The following is an 18,571-nucleotide window of genomic DNA, read 5'->3' as shown; positions in this document are numbered from 1 at the left end:
TTTTAATATATCTTTGATGTACTGCATAGTGGTTGGAAATGGTGTGGATGGAATGACTGATGTAATTCCTTCTCCACTCACAAAGTATGGTGGAAATCTCAGGGATCCTGAGGTTGAGACTGTCCTTAACAGTGTGTAGCATCTGCTTTTATCTTCTGAGATGGTTGAAAAATAGGTATTACACCTCATTTTCCCAGCATTTTGCCTGTTTTGCTGGATATAGCACAACAGAAAGGAAGTAATGCAATCAGACATTCACTATTCCATTGTTCAACATTTTCACATTTCCTTTTCCTGAGGAAAGCTGATTTCATATCATGTGACCCATAGTCATACTTTTGGAACATATAATTTAGATGATTAATTTCGGAATGCAAGTGGTCCTCATCAGAAAAAAGCTTTTGCTATGTGTATCAGTGTATTTAAAGCTGCTCTCTTCTGGACTGGGTGGTGAAAATTCTGGGTGCTAAGACATAAATCAGTGTGCATCAGCTTGTGGGACACTGAGTGAACAAGACATCCATCTGACTTTCATTGTACCAAAACATCTAAAACTGGCAGCCTTCCCTCTTTCACTGTTTCAACATTAAACGGAATGTTTGGGTGCATACTGTTCATATGTTCATGGAAATGTTCAAGAGCTTCTGTGCCTTGTGGCCAGACCATAAACATGTTTTCAGCTTAATGATAAAATGATGATGGACAAACAGGAGCCAAATTTAATGTACATTCCTCAAAATATTCTATAAAAAAGTTTGCTGATACTGGAGACTATGGAGATCCATAGCAATTCTGTCCATCATTTAATAAAATTTACTGCAATACAAGAAGTTGTGATGACCATAGCTTGTGCCTCCCAATAGTGACCAACACATCTTTGATGTACATCAAAAGATATATGATATTCTATATAGAGAGTCTGTACAAAGCTACCAGATTATAATGTTCAGTGTTATACAATTAATGAGATATTCTGTGGATAATAAAGCCAGTTGATATTTGGAGTTTCATGTCTTACTTTGTAGGCAGAGGTTTGTTCTATCAAGATTTTCTGGTATTTGCAGAGATCTCTCTGACTCGTGCTAGAGTCAAACTTCAAGAAATTCTAAGCATGATGGGACCCCTCACAACCTGCCACCCTTCTCTCCCACTTTCTAGCCTGCACACATATCACCCTCCTCCAAGCCACTAGCTTCTTATCTCCAACAAATCCTCCTCCTGTTTCTGCCTCATTCTCCCTCAGCCCATCCCACCTGACATGCACAATGCAGGTGCATAGGTGTGTGTGTGTGTGTGTGTGTGTGTGTGTGTGTGTGTGTGTGTGTGAGCGCGTGCATGCGTCTCATACACTTTATGCTCATTAATGAACAAATCTCATAATTACATCCTTCTCATGCATAATGCCTGCTCAAAAAATAATTGGTGTTACACAAAAATAATGTAGAGGATGCCTTCCTCATAATCAAGTTAATGTCTTTCTCACTCACTCCACAGTTTTCTAAAACTGGCATAGTCAAATTTTGTATAGTAAAATAGCTGAGCCACACTTTTAAGAAATTATTTTAAATAATATATGGTTATCAGTTATACCACACCATAAATTTTGCCGAAAGGAAAAACTGGAGAAATAGGAATAGGTGTAAAACATAAGTATAACACAACACTTTGTCTACAATTAAGGAGAGACCAGCAAATGTACAGTTAATTTGTCACCTACATATTGTCACATATCAGTTTGCACCTTTACCTTCTTCATTTGATTTGTAATAGGTTTCTTTTTTAAGAAAATAATTACCAGCTTTTTACTGGTCTTAACATACCTTTGCCCTCAAAAATCCTTCAGAGAATAGCATAATTAGGCAGATCAGCTCCAAATCAGGAACAATGCATACCACAGGACGGAATAAAGCCTTTACTGATTCAGGTAATTCAGTGCGACCTGCATACCCAGGATTCATTGTAATGAATACACCAACTTTGTTATCCAGAGATATTTCTTTTCCTTCAAACTGTGGAACAATGAGACTATCATCACTGTGTGTCTGATGTCACAGTTCACCTAAATATACCCATTGCACTTAAATAATGAGCAATACTGAAAGAGGTCAGAACTTGAAATGATTGCATTAATTTAGAAGAAAAAAGGCACACAAATATATTTAACAGTTACAGAAAAATATAATCCACAAAAAAACTGAATATATATTGGTTAGAAAACTATTATGAGGTATCAAGATATTTGTGAGGGAACAATGTAAAAAATAAGTGCTTTGGATTTACATGTTGTAAACACTGCTTCAGAGACATCAGATCTTTATGTGTTTGGAGATTGTCCTAAAGTTCTCAGAGTTTTGGTTTGTGGTTATGTATATAAGTTAATAAAAATCTAGAAAGAAATTTTCACTCTATTGCACAGTGTGTATTGATGTGAAACTTCCTGGCAGATTAAAACTGTGTGCCAGATCAAGACTCAAAATTAGGATTTTGCCTTTTTCAGGACTGTGCTCTACTGACTGAGTTACATAAGCATAGCTCACAACCAGTCCTCACAGCTCACAATTTTACTTCCACTAATATCTGCTCATGAAAGGGAAACTTCTAGAGTTCAAGTCTCAGTCAGACACAAAGTTTTAATCTGCTAAGAAGTTTCAAGTAAAAATCTTCTGGAAAAATTCAGAAGAATGTAATAATTCACTTCTAGTGAACCCAAGATATGATAATAACGTGTACAGTTCATAATCAAACAACATGCAGAGGTACTGAATTGCACATCTTATGCTTATTTCTCATGATATTCATTTTGTAGTGATACTTATGGCTAATAATAACTATGTGATTGCTGCATTGTGAAGTGCTTCACCACAACAAAAGAGATTAAAATTTATGTAATGTGTTTCTTTGTTTAGTATTGAAGCTATGTTTCTATTAAAGCCTTAAAATATGACCTGCAAGAATAAGGTTGGAAATCTATGATTCACAGTAATATAAACATAAATTAAAAATATATATTCAAAAAGTAAACCAGTGTACATGGAGGATGAAACTAAGAGTCACTGTTAACAGAAACTTCTTTACATAAAAATGCCATACTTTAAAAGATACGCATATTTGTATAGAAATGTATATACATTCACAAAGGTTAACTGCACATAGGCCTATACAAGCAAGAGGTGAATAGCTTAAATGAATCAACAAAGTTGCTTTCAAAATAGTGTCTCACTGGATTTGTATGTGAATATCTATTTCTGTGTGTCTGAAGTGAATAAGAGACACATCCTTGATTAAAACTAATTCTGTTTTGTCAATTCTCTAGAAAGAAGCAGTTTATATGAATTGTTTCTCTGTACTGAGGTACTCTTAAAATTGTTTTGTATCTTAAGGTCTATCTTCATGAAGGTGTTTACAAAACTCAATATGTAAATTCCTCAATGGCTTTACTGAAAAATCATCTAATTCCTCCTTAAAACATTTTTGTAATAACTTAGAAAAATTCCATCCCTCATAATGATAAAATTAATTATGATATTGTAGATTTTTTCCACATTTGAGAATTAATCCAGTATAACTTGTTGGCAACTGTTATTGGGACAGTCAAACAGCACTTCAAATGTAAGGGATGATGAAAGATAAACGCTTAATAGGCAAATCAGTTCATAGGAAAAAGTAAAATGTTTTACTGGTCCCACTTACATAAAGTATCTTATGCATTTACCATCATATTCCAGGCACGAAACTTTTCATGTAATAAACAAGCTTTTCCAAGTACACAAATATTTAATTTCTCAGGTTCTGAAATGTTTAATGCACAGCTCAGATTTTAATTTACAAGAAATGATGGTGACTACTTAACATGATGCCAGGAGCATAATAATTTTGAAAATCCACTGTTGTAAACATTACTTTCTTAATAATCCATCTTTCAAATATCTATGTTCTGTCCAACTTATTGTTTACAGTCAGACATTCACATACTATAAACATTATTGTTTTCCAATGTGGTATAGAGTGTTAGTTTTTTACTTTGGAGAATCAGTCTCAATTTCACTCAGCTCCTTTCCTTGAATTACTGATATAATTTTGATTTTTAAACTCAAAATGTGAATTAGTCATTCTAAAAAGGAAACTGAATTTAAGTGGGGGTAACTGCATAGCTTTTGCAGATGATGTTACAATACATTCATAAAATGGGAATTAAGCAGTTACTCAAATAAATCATTAAGAAAGAATAATCAATAGACAAGGTTTCAGAATTTCAGATGAAAAAAAAGCTAAAAAAACCATTAATTAATGGCAAATGCACTAGAACACATAGAAACACTATATGTAAAATAGAATGAATTCATAAATTTATGTAGGTCTGAAACAGATGTTAAGAGTCAGTAAAATGAAAAGAGCATATAGTTTAACTAAAAACATTTACAACGAGAAATGCAACTCCAGAATTACTGTAACCTACATCCATTTGAAACTGCTTAATGAATTCACATCTCAGTGTCCCTCTACAGTTTATAATGCCCATATGTCCCTCTGATACTAACTTAATGGTTCCTTGATGTCTCAAATTGTGTCCTATCAAACAATCCCTTCTTTTACTCAAGTTAGCCACAAATTTCTTTTCTGCCCAGTTCTATTCAGTACTTCATTAGCTAAATGATCTTTCCAACTAATTTTCAGCATTCTCTGTAGCACCACATTCCAAAGATTTCTATTCTCTTCTTGTCTGAACTGTTTACATCAATGTTGTACTTCTATGTGAAGTTAACTACAGTCAATATTATGAGAAAGAAAGTTGCTACCCACCATATAGGCACAACAAAAAGACCCTCACAATTAAAGCTTTCAGCCATTAAGGCCTTCGTCAACAATACACTCTCTCTCTCTCTCTCTCTCTCTCTCTCTCTCTCTCTCTCTCTCTCTCTCTCACACACACACACACACACACACACATACAACTCACACACATTGCATGAGACTGCAGTTGTGTATTTGATTTGCATTTGTATTAAAGTGTGTGTGTGTGTGTGTGTGTGTGTGTGTGTGTGTAAGTCTATTGTTGATGAACGCCTTAATGGCCCAGTGCTTTAATTGTGAGAGTCTTTTTGTTGTGCCTATCTGTGACTCAGCAATTCTGCTCTATGATGAGTACCAACTTTCCATCTCATAATATTATTACATTCCATTATGAATTTCCCATTGTTTGATTAACACCAGAGACAAATACCTTAAGAGAAAGCTTACTATATTCAGTGTCAACAAATTCGTTATCTTCAGAAATGGTTTGCTTTCTGTTGTCAGCCTACATTTTATATCCTCTCTACTTTGGCCATCATTTGTTATTTTACTGTGCAAATAGCAAAATTCATCCACTACTTTCAGTGTCTCTTTTCCTAATCTAATTTCATGACTACTGCTTGATTTAACTCATGAAACTTTCCCTACCCAGCACTATTTTGCTTTTGTTGATGTTTATCTGATTTTCTCCTTTCAGGTTACTATCAGTTCTGTTCAACTGCTCTTCCAAGTCCTTTGCTGTCTCTGACAGAGTTTGATTCCATCTCCAAATTTTTCTTTGGTTTCCTGTACTACTTTCTCAATCTGCAGATTGAATAACATCAGGACAGGCTACAAGTCTGTCTTACCCCCTTCTCAACCACTGCTTCCCTCATGCCATTCAACTCTCATGGTGCCAGGTTTCTGTACAAATTGTATAACTTTTTACTCCCCCCCCCCCCTCCCCAATCACCATTTACCTCTACAACCTTCAGGATTTCAGAGAGTGATTCCGGTCAACATTGCCAAAAGGTTTATCTAAGTCTACAAATCTATAAATGTAGATTTACATTTCTTTAACTATCTTCTAAGAAAAACTGCAGTGACTCATGTGTTCCTTCATTTCTACAGAACCCAAACACATATTCCTAGAAGTCACCTTCAACCAGTTTTTACGTTTTTCTTTACATAATTTGTGTCTGTATTTTGCAACCATGACTTGTCTGACTGATAGTTCAGTAACATTCACACCTACCAGCACCCATGTTCTTTGGAATTGGAATCATTACATACTTCTTGAAGTCTGAGGGTCTTCCCATGGTCTCATGCATCTTGCATGCAAAATTTTCTCATAGGTGGCTCTCTCAAGGATATCAATAGTTCCAAAGGACATCAGTATTCTGAGAAATTGTCACCTACTCCATGGACCTTGCTTCAAGTTATGTCTTTCAGTGCACTGTTAAATTCTTCTCACAATACTATGTTTTCCATTTTATTTTCATCACTTCCACTTCCCTTTGTATGACACTTCATTCATTTCCCTTGTATAACCACTCTATGTATTCATCTCAACTTTTGGTTTTCTTTCTTTGTTTAGCACTAGTTTTCCACTGAGCTCTTGATATTCATGCAGCTGCTGCTTCTTTTTTCTCCAATGATCTCTCTAATTTTCTTACAGCATGTATCTATCTTTGCCCTAGTTACACAAGCTTCTATAGACTCACATTTATCATCTAGCCACTTCTGCTAAGCCACTTTGCACATTTTGTAAGTCTTATTTTTTAGACATATGTATTCTCTTTAGCCTGCTTCAATTGCTGCATTTTTATATTTATATTTTGATAATTTATAATGTAATTTAAAGAATGAAAACATCTGCTTTAACCCCAGCTTTATACACCTTCAAAGCAGCTTTTACAGCTTCAAAGCCCACACTGAGCATATATCTGCCTCAGTTGTTCAACAGCTGCAAGCCATAGTACAAAGACTTCCCTCCTGTTTTAAAGACACCAACCATTTCCTAGATCATCTGAAAACTGTGCTCCTCCCACCCCCACCACACACCTACTATGAAGAATTATTAACCGAGTTTCAAAGCAACCACCAAATGTATGTCTATGTTAGTTGATTAAAACCCGCAACACATAGTACAAAGACTTCCATCCTCTATTAAAGATACCAACCATTTCCTAGATTGTCTGAAATCTCTGTCCCTCCCATTCCCACCACACACCTGCTTTGACTCTGTATAAACATGGCTTTAAAGCACTCACTGAACATATATCTATCTTCGTTGATCAACACTTGCAACCCTTGGCACAAAGACTTCTGCCCCATATTAAAGAAACCAACCATTACCTAGATCATCTGCAATCTGTGCCCATCTCACTCCCACCACATATCTTGCTTGTCACCACTGATGCCACCTCACTCTATACTAACAAACCCCCTGTATATGATCTATATGCTGTTGAACATTTCTTCAGCCAGTGCCCAGCTGTTTCCTAACCAATGACATCCTTCGTGCTCACCTTAATAAACTTTATGCTTTCCAACAACTACTTTTCCTTTGAGGACCAGACATACAAACATATCAGGGGCCCAGACATGGGAACATGGATTGCTCCTTCCAACAACAACCTTTTCTTGGGTCGCTTGAAGTGGGTTTTTGTAGGATCCATGAGCCTTCAGCCCTTGGTCTGGTTTAAATACATTGATGATGTCTTTACTATGTTGATCCATGCTGATACTGACCTGTTAAAATTCTTGGAATCTCTTAGTACATTCTCCCAATTCAATTTCACTTGGTCCTATTATGAATCCGATGCCACTTTCCTTGATATTGATCTTATCCTCACTGAAGATCAACTACACACTTCTGCTCACATTAAAACTATTAATGAACAACAGTACTTACATTTTGACAGTTGCCATCCTTCCCATGTCAAATGTTCCCTCCCATACAGCCTTGACATTCAAGTAAACATATCTGTTCAGATGCCACATTATAAAAAGGGAGAAAGGGATAATGGAGACAATTTTAGATCTACTTCTATGCCATTTGCTAAAGTTGTTGAAAAGGCTGTGTATGTAAGGATAATTGATTATTTAATATCACATAATTTGCTATGAAATGTAGAGTTCAGTTTTAGAAAATGTTTAGCAACTGAAAATGCTATATCTCTTTTGTCTGTGAGGTAATGGATGGGTTAAACAAAAGGTTTCAAACGCTAGGCATATTTTTTGATTTAACTAAGACATTTAATTGTTTTGATCACAAAATTTTGCCCCAGAAGTTGGACCATTACAGAATGCGGGGAGCAGCTCACAATTAGTTCATCTCTTACTTTAAAAACAGACAGCAAAAGGCCATTATTCACAGTGTTGAGAAAGGCTGTGATGTGGGGTCTGTGTGGGGTATCATCAAATGGGGGGGGGGGTTATGCCCTCTGATATTATGGGTAACTCTAAAATATTTCTGTTTGCTGATGACAATAGTAAAGGATGCTATGTGCAATACTGGCTCGGTTTCAGATAGTGCAGTTCATGACATAAGTTCATGGCTTGTAGAAAACAAACTAATGCTAAATCACAGCAATACTCAGTTTTTACAGTTTCTAACACACAATTCAACAAAAGCCAATGTTTTAATTTCACAGAATGGCCACATGATTAGTGAAACTGAACAGTTCAAATTTCTAGGTGTTCAGATAGACAGTAAGCTGTCATGGAAAGCCTACATTCAGGATCTTGTTCAGAGACTTAATACTGCCATTTTTGTTATTCGAATGGTATCTGAAGTAAGTGATCGTTCTACACAAAAATTAGTCTACTTTCCTTATTTTCATTCGCTTAATCATATCATATTATATGTTGGGGTAAATCTTCCCATTCTAAATGGATATTTTTGGCTCAAAAACAGGTGGTTCTGTTAGTAAGTGGAGTAAGTTTCTGAACCTCTTGTTGACCACTGTTCACTAGTCTGGGTAATTTGACATTGGCCTCTGAATATATACATTCTTTACTGTTGTTTCTTGTTAACAAAATCGGCTTGTTCTAAAGAATAAGCAGCTTTCACTCAGTTAATACTTGGCAAAAATCCAAACTGTGTTTGGATCGGACTTTCTTAACTCTTGTGCAGATAGATGTGCAGTATACTGCTGCATCCATTTTCAATAAGCTGCAACAAGGATTCAAAAATCTTAGCAGTAATCCACGCACTTTCAAATCAAAACTGAAGATTTTCCTTATGGGTCACTCCTTCTACTCTGCTGAGGAGTTTCTTGAAAACTTATGCTGATTCTTATGTTAAATTGTTGGTTACCTTTACTTAAACTTATGGCTTGACTTTTTTGGGTTCATAAACATTTTATTTTAATCTGTTACTACTTTTATGTTGTAATTTCATATACTGACACATTCAATGACTTTGGAGATTTGCTCCTTAATTTAGTCCTATGGAACAAGACGTGTAAATAAATTTTAAAAAAAATGCAGACTCCTTACAGCATGTACATCACCATTCTCACCTCAGCCTTCATTTGACATAATTACCCCACCAGCCTAGTTCAAAAGCAGATTTACCAGGCCATCACATCCAATCCTGACACTGCTGATCCATCCAAAAACCAATTTAGGAGCACACCTCCTGTCACTCGGTATTATCCTGGTCTTGAAAGTATTAATCAGTGACTTCAACAAGGCTATGTTGTCTTCCTAAAATCATGCCCTGAACTGAAGTCCATTCTGTTCAACATTTTGCCTACCATTCCTAGAATAGCTTTCCACTGCCCCCCGCCCCCCCAGTCTCCACAGCATCATTGTCAGACACTATGTTCCTTCTGGACCTGTCTTCCTATCGTAGGGCTCCCACCCCTCCGATCACCCCTACTGAAAGACTTGCCCTATGCATCCTCCTACCACTATCTATATGAGCCCTGAGCCATGTAATTGCCAAACATGTACTATCAAAGGGAGGGACACCTGTGAAATGATACATGTTGTGTACCAGGTGTTACATAAACAACGTTTGGCCTTTTACATTGGCATGACTACCACCAAGTTATCAGTTAGGATGAAGGGGCATAAGGCAGAGGCTGTACACCAGCAGCACATAATATCCTGTTGCAGTGCATGGTCTACCATGTGACAGTCATGACCTCAGTTTCACCATACATGCCATCTGAATTCTTCCTGCAAACACCAGATTCTCGGAACTCTCAGAACTTGTGCTACAATGTATCATTGATTCTTGCCTCACACCTTACCATAATTTACATTAATTTCTTCTGTTTCAGCACTTTTCACAGGAACCGTTCCTTTCCTTTTTTAGTTTTCTACATCTTTCAATTTCCTCTCCCTCACCCCCACCACCCCTCACCCCCACCCCCAATACCACCCACCTCTATCACATATATTGCACTTAGGTCTTCATTCTTATTAACTTGTGAATGAATTTTTGGCAGTAATCTGTCTTGTGTGCTACCCTATCTTCCATCATTAAGCTCTCAGGTTTTTAAGTCTCATCCAGTGCAGTCCCCAACAATCAGTCTTTTCTTTTGATCCCATCTGGTACGTCTTCCCTGACCCAGGGTTCTAGACAACTTTTCCAAACTCTACCCCTTTTCTTCAACCCACCAGCCCTTTTCCTTCATCCCTCTTCCATCCTCTTCAACCTTTCTGCCAGATGAAGGAACCACTGCCTCCAAAATCTTGCAAACTTTTATACCTTTATATTTGTTTCTCCTGCCTCCACTTGGTGAGCAGATTTTTTATTTATCCAATTACATTATATTTTCATCAATTAGATACATTACCTTAATTATTATATAAGAACATATACTAGACTTTGTCTTTTACCTATTCAACCTTCTATGGCCTTGGTTTTTTCATATCTCAGTGCTAGCCATTCATCTTCCACTGTGTTCCTTTCTCCTATTTCATCCAATAATTGTGTAATGTCCCCTGTAGAACATTCAACAATCTTTGGTTTATCCAAGTTTCATATTCTACCTTTCTACAGCTTCGTGAATTTTAATCTACAGTTCATTACCAACAAATTATGGCCAGAGTCCACACCTGTACAAGGAAATCTCTTACAGTTTAAAATCTGGTTCCAAAAATCTCTGTACTACCATTAGATGATGCAGGTGAGGTAACAAGTGACATCTTCCAAATACAGGTATATCTGTCTCTTGGAGACTTAGGTAAAAGATCTCTCCCACACAAGGAATCTCAATCACTTCAAATGGGTCCCATATCCATTCATATTTTTCTGAAGTATGGAAGTCATTATAGCATAGTGGTTTTAATTTATGCCTATCATTATGCTGGGGGGGACTTGAGGGACTGTCTGGGTCTGATGACAAGGCACCTAACTCCATGATGTCCTCATCATCAATAAAACATATCAGTATCATACTTGATGGTGCCCAGGACAGCTTTTGACCAAAAAAATCATCCTTTTTACAAACCCATTTATGCTTTGAGGATGAAGGGGATAGGGGAAGTTCAGAAGTACTCTGTTTTTGTGGTGTCTTGCCTATACTCAATGTTAATGTTTTGCAGTTCTTTTGTGTTGTGGTTGCCTGGGTTGCAGTATCTTTGCCCTGTTTGCTTCTGCACATACTAGTCAAGATACAGGTGGTTGGTTCTATCCTTCTGGGTGTTGTTTGCCTTGGAAGATCCACCTAAGTCTTACGCTTCTCCACTAAGAGAGTATTGGAGGTGGCAATGATGGGGGGTTTCTCTGACTTACATACTCTCTTGGCTTCTGCATAAGAAATCTACTTTGTAACTTTTATTTATTTTTTTTTAAATTTTTCATTCTTCAATGAATATTGGAAATTTCGTGCTCCAGCTGATGCAGATAGCTGAATACAGGCAGTCATTGCCAGATTTGTGGAGTTCTCACATTCCCACAGTCTGATTCATCTCCAGGCTTCATGTTCTTTGGTCAAATTGCTGGCATAAGTAACATGTCATAGGGTTACGTATGTAGGGTCTAACCTGAATCCAGAGAAATCTTCAACACTGTTTCACTACTGCACTGCACAATGGCTGCTGATGTATACCTGGAGCTTACGGTTACAGGGTACTGGCAGTGAGACCTGAGTTTCCCCTGGCATATACAGTGTTCAGATAGCTTACAGGAATGCTGCTGGGTGATGTCATCAACAACACCTATATTTCAACAGGAGCACATCCTGCCATTGTCAAGGCATAACTGCAGCAAGTAAGTGCTGTGCAAAGGAATTTAAAACCTTGGGTTTCAGAGAACAGGAAAGATAACACACACACACACACACACACACACACACTCACTCACTCACTCACTCACTGTAAATACTAGCACCATCCAAAGTTATCAGTAGATAGGAATGAAGGAGGACACCAAAAAAATTCAAAGAAGAACAGCTCATTTTGTATCATTGCAAAATAAGGGAGAGAGTGCCATGGATACGATACACAAATTGGGATGGCATTCATTGAAAGAAAGGCATTTTTCACTGTGGCAGGACCTTCTCATGAAATTTCAGTCACTGACTTTCTCCTCTAAGTGTCAAAGTATTTTATTGGCACCCACCCACACAAGGAGAATTGATCATCACAAGAAAATAAGAGAAATCAGGACTCATATGGAAAGTTTAAACATTAATTTTTCCCACACAGTATTTGAGAGTGGAGCGATAGAGAAGTAGTTTAAAGGTGGTTCAATGAACCCTCTGCCAGGCACTTATTAATTGTGAATTGCAGGGTAATCATGTAAAAGTAGATAAATGATGTACACAGCATTGTTACTGAATACAGAATACCAGGTGAGTAAATCTACAAATCCCAGTCACTAGCTGCATTACTTCTTTGTTTAATACCTTCTTCACAAATATAAGAATTAATGTGTTACATTCACATGTTCATCATCTATGTTACTGTTAAGTTGGTTGCTTAAGTTTTCCAAATACTGTAAATCATATATCAAATACTAGGTATATGATCAGATTTATAATAGTCTAAGGAGTCTCCAAGTCATTTTACTCACATTGAACTGTGTCATCTTCTTGAGTAGAGCACTACGAATAGTCTGAAGTTGTGTTGATATTACCGACAAGACAGAAATATTTATTCGGTTGAATTCATCAAAGCATCCCCAGGCACCACTCTGAGAGAGACCTGCTAATATAGTGCCAACTGCTTTGAAATCCATACCTTCACCACAGTTTGTGACTATGCACAAGAGCCCAAGTGCTTTTGCCAAGTCCTTAGTTGTTTCAGTTTTTCCTGTCCCTGCAGGACCTATAAAGAAAAACACAAATTATTCAACTAAACCTTATTACAAATAAATCAAATTTAGAAATTAAACATCACTATGGTACCCAAGTTTCATGGATAGCAGGAGTCGTGTGAGTGTTCAGTTAATTAATGTTAACATTATATGAAAGTCTTCTATGATTACAGTAAATAAAAACTAAAAATTCACTGTGGAGTACAATGAGCCAATGAAGTACTGCACAGTATGGACATGTGAAACACATTCAACAGACACAAATGCTACATTTTACCCAACATGAAAAACTTGATGCACAAGGCATTGTAAGTCCATATGAAAACAGCATAGAAATGTGATATAAAATTGAGAGCAAATGACTATCTGTCTGACTGCAGCCTGGTATCAGTGTACTTATTGTCACCATCATTGTCAGCAACAACAAGAATAATTGGAGACAAAAATCTGTGGAGAGCCTCAAGAGCACTGTGCTAGATGCTTTGCATTTCTTTATTTTTGTAAGTGGTCTTCCTTGCTTTACAGGCACAACCATCTGATACAAAAAAACCAAACAACAATCTAGGCATTTGTATTAAGACTATGGAGAAGTTCTGGACTAAATAAATTTGATCATCGAATTCTGGATTGGTTTGAATCAAACGGTCTCTCTCAATGTCAAGAAGCCACTGATTATACTGTTTTGCACAGTATGAAAAATACAAGATTATTTATGTAATCACAAAGTAATATCAAGAGCAAATTCTTCTTGATTCCATGGAATAAATATTGATAGTACACTCAATTACAGGACAGATACTGGAACTCTGTAGGGGACTGGACTCTGTAGCATTTATTATTTGAATGGTAAAACTCATTTGTGAAACAGAGGCAATTTTAGAGACATATTGCACTTATTTATATTAAGACAAGATTAGCGGCATCATATATTGGGGTTAACATCCAGCAAAGAGAGTTATTATTATTCAGAAGAGGGTCATCAATTTCATGAACAGAGTTCATCCCACATGCTCCTGCCGGCATTTATTCAAACAGTTGGGAATCTCACCAAGTCATGCCATAACTTCTATCAGGGATATCCTTAACTGGGGAAAAATGAAAAATTATACAGATTCAATGGCATTTTGTGAGAATGATACATAAGATAAACTTAATTTACACAGAGAGACAGAAACCTCAGCATGGTAACAAAGGAGTATATTACTCTAGTGTCAAGACATACAATGTCCTATCAGCACATATCAAATCTGTTAGTGACATCATATAACATTCCATAAGTTAAAAAGTATCAGTAATGATCTGCATACTACAACATAAAAGTTATGAGCATTGAATGTAATAAAAAAGCACTTGTATGTACTATTGTGTAATGAAATGTTTATTACCATTATAATATTGTGTAGGTAGCAGTGATCCAATGTACCAGTATTTGTAACACGATGTAATGAATCTACATACTGTTCAGTAAAAGTCTGCATGTCCATAGTGGGTTTTTGAAGATAGGTAGTACTAAATATCTACTCATTGATAACACAATTCCTGAAAGTTACCTGTCAGTGATTTGTAGGTGTGGAGCTGGTGACTCAGTAGTATCCTAGTTGTTTTCCATCAGGTTCAGATCAGGTGAATTTGGTGGTCAAGACATCAAAATAAGTCTACTATCATGCTCCTCAAACTACTGGAAAGGTAAACTGCTGCAGGGTCCAATACTAAACAATGTGTGCTGAACTATGTGCTCCTAAACACTTGCTCCTGCACCAACATTGTACTGTGATATCAGAACCACCTTAGATAACATACTATTCTGTTTTATAGAACGTCCAAACCTCTGACCTCCATGTTCTGTGATGAGGCATCGACTTCCATCACCTGTTTGTCTACTCATAGCTTCATTGTCCTTCAACCACTTTCCACAGATGCTCATGACAGTAGTACATGAACAACTGACCAGCTTTGCCTTTTCCAAAATGCTCATTTCAGTCTCCAGACCACAGCAATCTGCCCTTTGTCAAAGCTGCTTATTTCCGAAAATTTCCACATTTGTTGCCTGTATTGTTGCTAGAATGACTCCCCATTCATCTCTACTCTGGTTATATACTTTCCGTATCATGTCACGTCCCTGCAACATCACCACACGGCTCTCAGTCTCATGGTGGGCACCGGTCATAATTTTTTACGACATCAGTGTATGACACATTCCACATATTTTAAGTTATATGCTTGCAGCTGGAACCACAACACACAAAATAAATTTTAAAAAATATTTCTGGCATGTTTCAGTTTCATGTCACACAAGAACTATGTTTTTTTAGCCATCAAAACTTTCTTTCTCTGTGTTCTGTGTTGTAATTTATTAGCATATTTGGTACTATGATTCCATCATTCTTTTCATGAGTTCCTTACATGTTTTCCATCATATCTACTCCTAGTGATTTAATATGGTTCATTACTGCCTGGTGGTATATTTTTTTTGCATTATGTTATATGGTACTGGAATTCATAAAGTAATCTCACCATTTGTGCTGTCAGCTCCTTTATCTGCTGATGATTTGTTAACATGCAACATTTACATATAATGAGCAATTTAATCACAGCTGTTGTCCTGTAGAATGCTTGCAGTGCTTCTCATCTGATGCTTCCACACCAACTCTTGCTTATATTCCAGAGATGTTAACAGTTTTAAAATGTCCCAACACTTTTATCATTGGATGTAAAAATAATATTGAAACACAGTATAAAAATTTGTGTTTCAACAGTCAAACTCTATTGAAATAGTTATTAATAGAAGACTACTGGAAGTTAAAGAATATTTATAGACATCACCCTGAAAACTGGTTCTTAGAACTTTGTAAGTTGACTTTTCACAAGATACTTGGTGTCTTTGTTCAAGTGAGGGCAATATAAGAAGCTTTAGAGTGTCACTTTACTAAGAGGTTTTCGACATTCTAGTCTTCTTTCTATGAATATAGTTTCTGTGTTATGAAAACATGAAAATGCACTACTGTCCATTACAAATACAAGACCAAAAGGCACAAAAAATTGCCTATTCTGCAGTAAAGTAGGGAAAACACATAACTATATTTGTTACTGATTTTGAGTTATATGAGGGCTGTTCAAGAAGTATCTGACATTTTTTTTATAAAATCAATCTTTATTCAGATACAATTGTTAGAGACTATCTCCTTTAAAGTTGTACCCTTCAGATGCTACATACCTCTCTGAATGCTACTGCCACTGTTGGAAACATCACTGGAGAGCCTCTTTAGGTATAGTGGACAGCTGCTCTGTCAAATTCTTCATAATGTCTTCTATGATCTGAAATCTGGCCCCTATTAGTGTCTTTTTCAGTTTAGGGAAAAGCCAGAAATCTCTCAGTGCTAGGTCAGGGGAACAAAAAGTCTAACAAACCACAATCATGTTTTGTTTGGCCAAAAAGCTCTGAATTAGTTGAGTTATTGTGGTGAAGGTGCCAACTGCCTACTTCCCACAAGTCTAGCTGTTTGCACCTCACTGTTTCATGAAGGCAACATAATACTTCTTTGCAGGACTCCTTACTGACATTAATACTTTCTGGTGTGTACTCATGATGGACCACACTGTTGAAGTCAAAAAAGGTGATCATCATGACCATTACACTGCTGAAAACAGGCCATGCTTTTTTCGGTCTTGGGGATGATGGGTGCTTCTATTGTGATCACTGGATATTTGTCTCTGGATTGTACTCATAAACCCAGGGATCTTTATCAGTAATCACTGTGTTAAGAAAGTTAGAATTACTGTATCTGGCATATTCTGTGTGATCTCCAAAAGCAGTTGGTTCAGTTAAGCCATTAGCAACTTTGACACAAATTCTGCTGAGATCCTATTGAGTTCCAAATAAAATGGAATAAACAGATTCAGTACTAATTTTAACCTCATCTGCAAGTCCTCTGATCATGATTCATCTATTGTGCATCACCAGGTGATGAATAACAACCTCATTTGCCAACATTGAGGGCTTACCTGAAAGTGCTTTACTCTTCACTGATGAATGGCCATTTTTGAAGCAGTTGTACCAGTCCTTTACCTGTTTGGTACCCATTGCTTCATCCCCAAACACTTGTGGAATATTGTTGATTGTTAAGCTAAAAACAAAATGTGATGCAATAACATTGTTCTATTTTTTCTGTCATTCTGTCCACAATACAAAATCCAATTACTTCCACTCATGCGTGTTCACTTGTCAGAGGCTACTGAGCAGCTGCTTGTTGCTGCAGTCATGAAAAAAGCAGGCACTCACACTATGTATGCCTACAAACAATATTAAAAGATAGTATCAGATACTTTTTAAACATCCCTCATACAGTGTGCAAAATGCAGGACACATAGCCACCACTTTTGGCAACAACAATGGCTCTAACACACTTCATCAAGTCGGACTAAGCTTGGGTGACAGACATGAATAGCTAATTTCACACTGCGTCAGCTCTACGCCTACACTTCATCAACTGCTGTGGCTGACATGCAGTAGTGTGCCATAGCCTCAGCAACCTATGACCAAACGTTTTCATTGGGCAAAATATCTGATGAACATGCTGGCAAGGAGAACAGCCGAACACACTCTATATCTCTATATCACGGTAGGTCAGGACAGCATGGAACAGTTGTGGCCTTGCATTTTCTTATTGAAAGACTGTGTCAGAGAGACCTCGAAGATAGGGCACTGCCAGCAGCCTTATTGTGTTAGAAATGTGACTGCTGCTTTTCAAATTATTGGTTATGTCAACTAGAGGTGATTCTATTGTGTACCTAAGTGCAAACCACACCATCACATTGATGATGGGCCTGTACTATTATGATGAGGATGATGATGAATGCAATCTAGCAAAGTTAATTATATTTGGGGCCTCTACACATGTGATGCTCTATACAGAACAGAAATTTGTCCTGTGTCCAGTAGTGTCATTGGGTGCAGCACTGTTGGCATATCTCTCTCTGCTGCCATGTATACAGGAGCCACAACAACAGTCACAAAACTGTGAGTATATGATGCTCCATACTGTGTATGAGAGTATATGCCCATTTCCTGACTCAAGATATGTGAACATGGTGTATAGTTCTGGACACTTAAGCAGACAATATGTCTCTTTTCTCAGGCACTAGTCAGATGGAGCCATTGAGTTCTTGTATGGTGCAGAGCCGGACTTCCCAATCTTTTCAGCAGGTGGACCCCTTTTTCAGGTGAGAATCCGTGGCAGACCCCTTGTCAGTCAAGCATACAGTAACTGCTGAAATTCAGCATGAAGCCAATAGGAATTGAAAATTTCTTAACACAAGTGACATCTTTCACTAACCTCTTGAAAAAATCAATATTCTTTGGTTTAAAGATGAATGGAAGTAACCTGAAACTAATGATGTTGCCATTTGTCTGAAATCGCACTATATTCAGATCCTAGCTGTTGGATTTACTCTCATTGTTCAACACACTTTAATTGAGTGGAGGGGAATATATTGCAACGAAAAGCAACTTTTGTTTTTAGA

At 37.0% G+C, this 18,571-nt stretch overlaps 1 protein-coding gene across 1 annotated transcript in view; it reads right to left on the bottom strand.

Moving 5' to 3' along the window:
• The window catches only part of LOC126088335 (dynein axonemal heavy chain 10), a 1,153,099-nt gene that overhangs the window by 755,257 nt on the left and 379,271 nt on the right, over positions 1 to 18,571 (bottom strand). The window contains exons 17-18 of the mRNA XM_049906469.1: positions 12,809 to 13,062; positions 1,821 to 2,009 (exon numbers count right to left, since the gene is read on the bottom strand). Coding sequence (XP_049762426.1) covers positions 1,821 to 2,009; positions 12,809 to 13,062 — 443 coding nt within the window. The remainder of the gene's footprint in view (positions 1 to 1,820; positions 2,010 to 12,808; positions 13,063 to 18,571) is intronic.

This window comes from Schistocerca cancellata, chromosome 6, assembly GCF_023864275.1.
Source record: "Schistocerca cancellata isolate TAMUIC-IGC-003103 chromosome 6, iqSchCanc2.1, whole genome shotgun sequence".
NCBI classification, from domain to species: Eukaryota; Metazoa; Arthropoda; class Insecta; order Orthoptera; family Acrididae; genus Schistocerca; species Schistocerca cancellata.
This window is presented reverse-complemented; position numbering and strand designations above follow the sequence as displayed.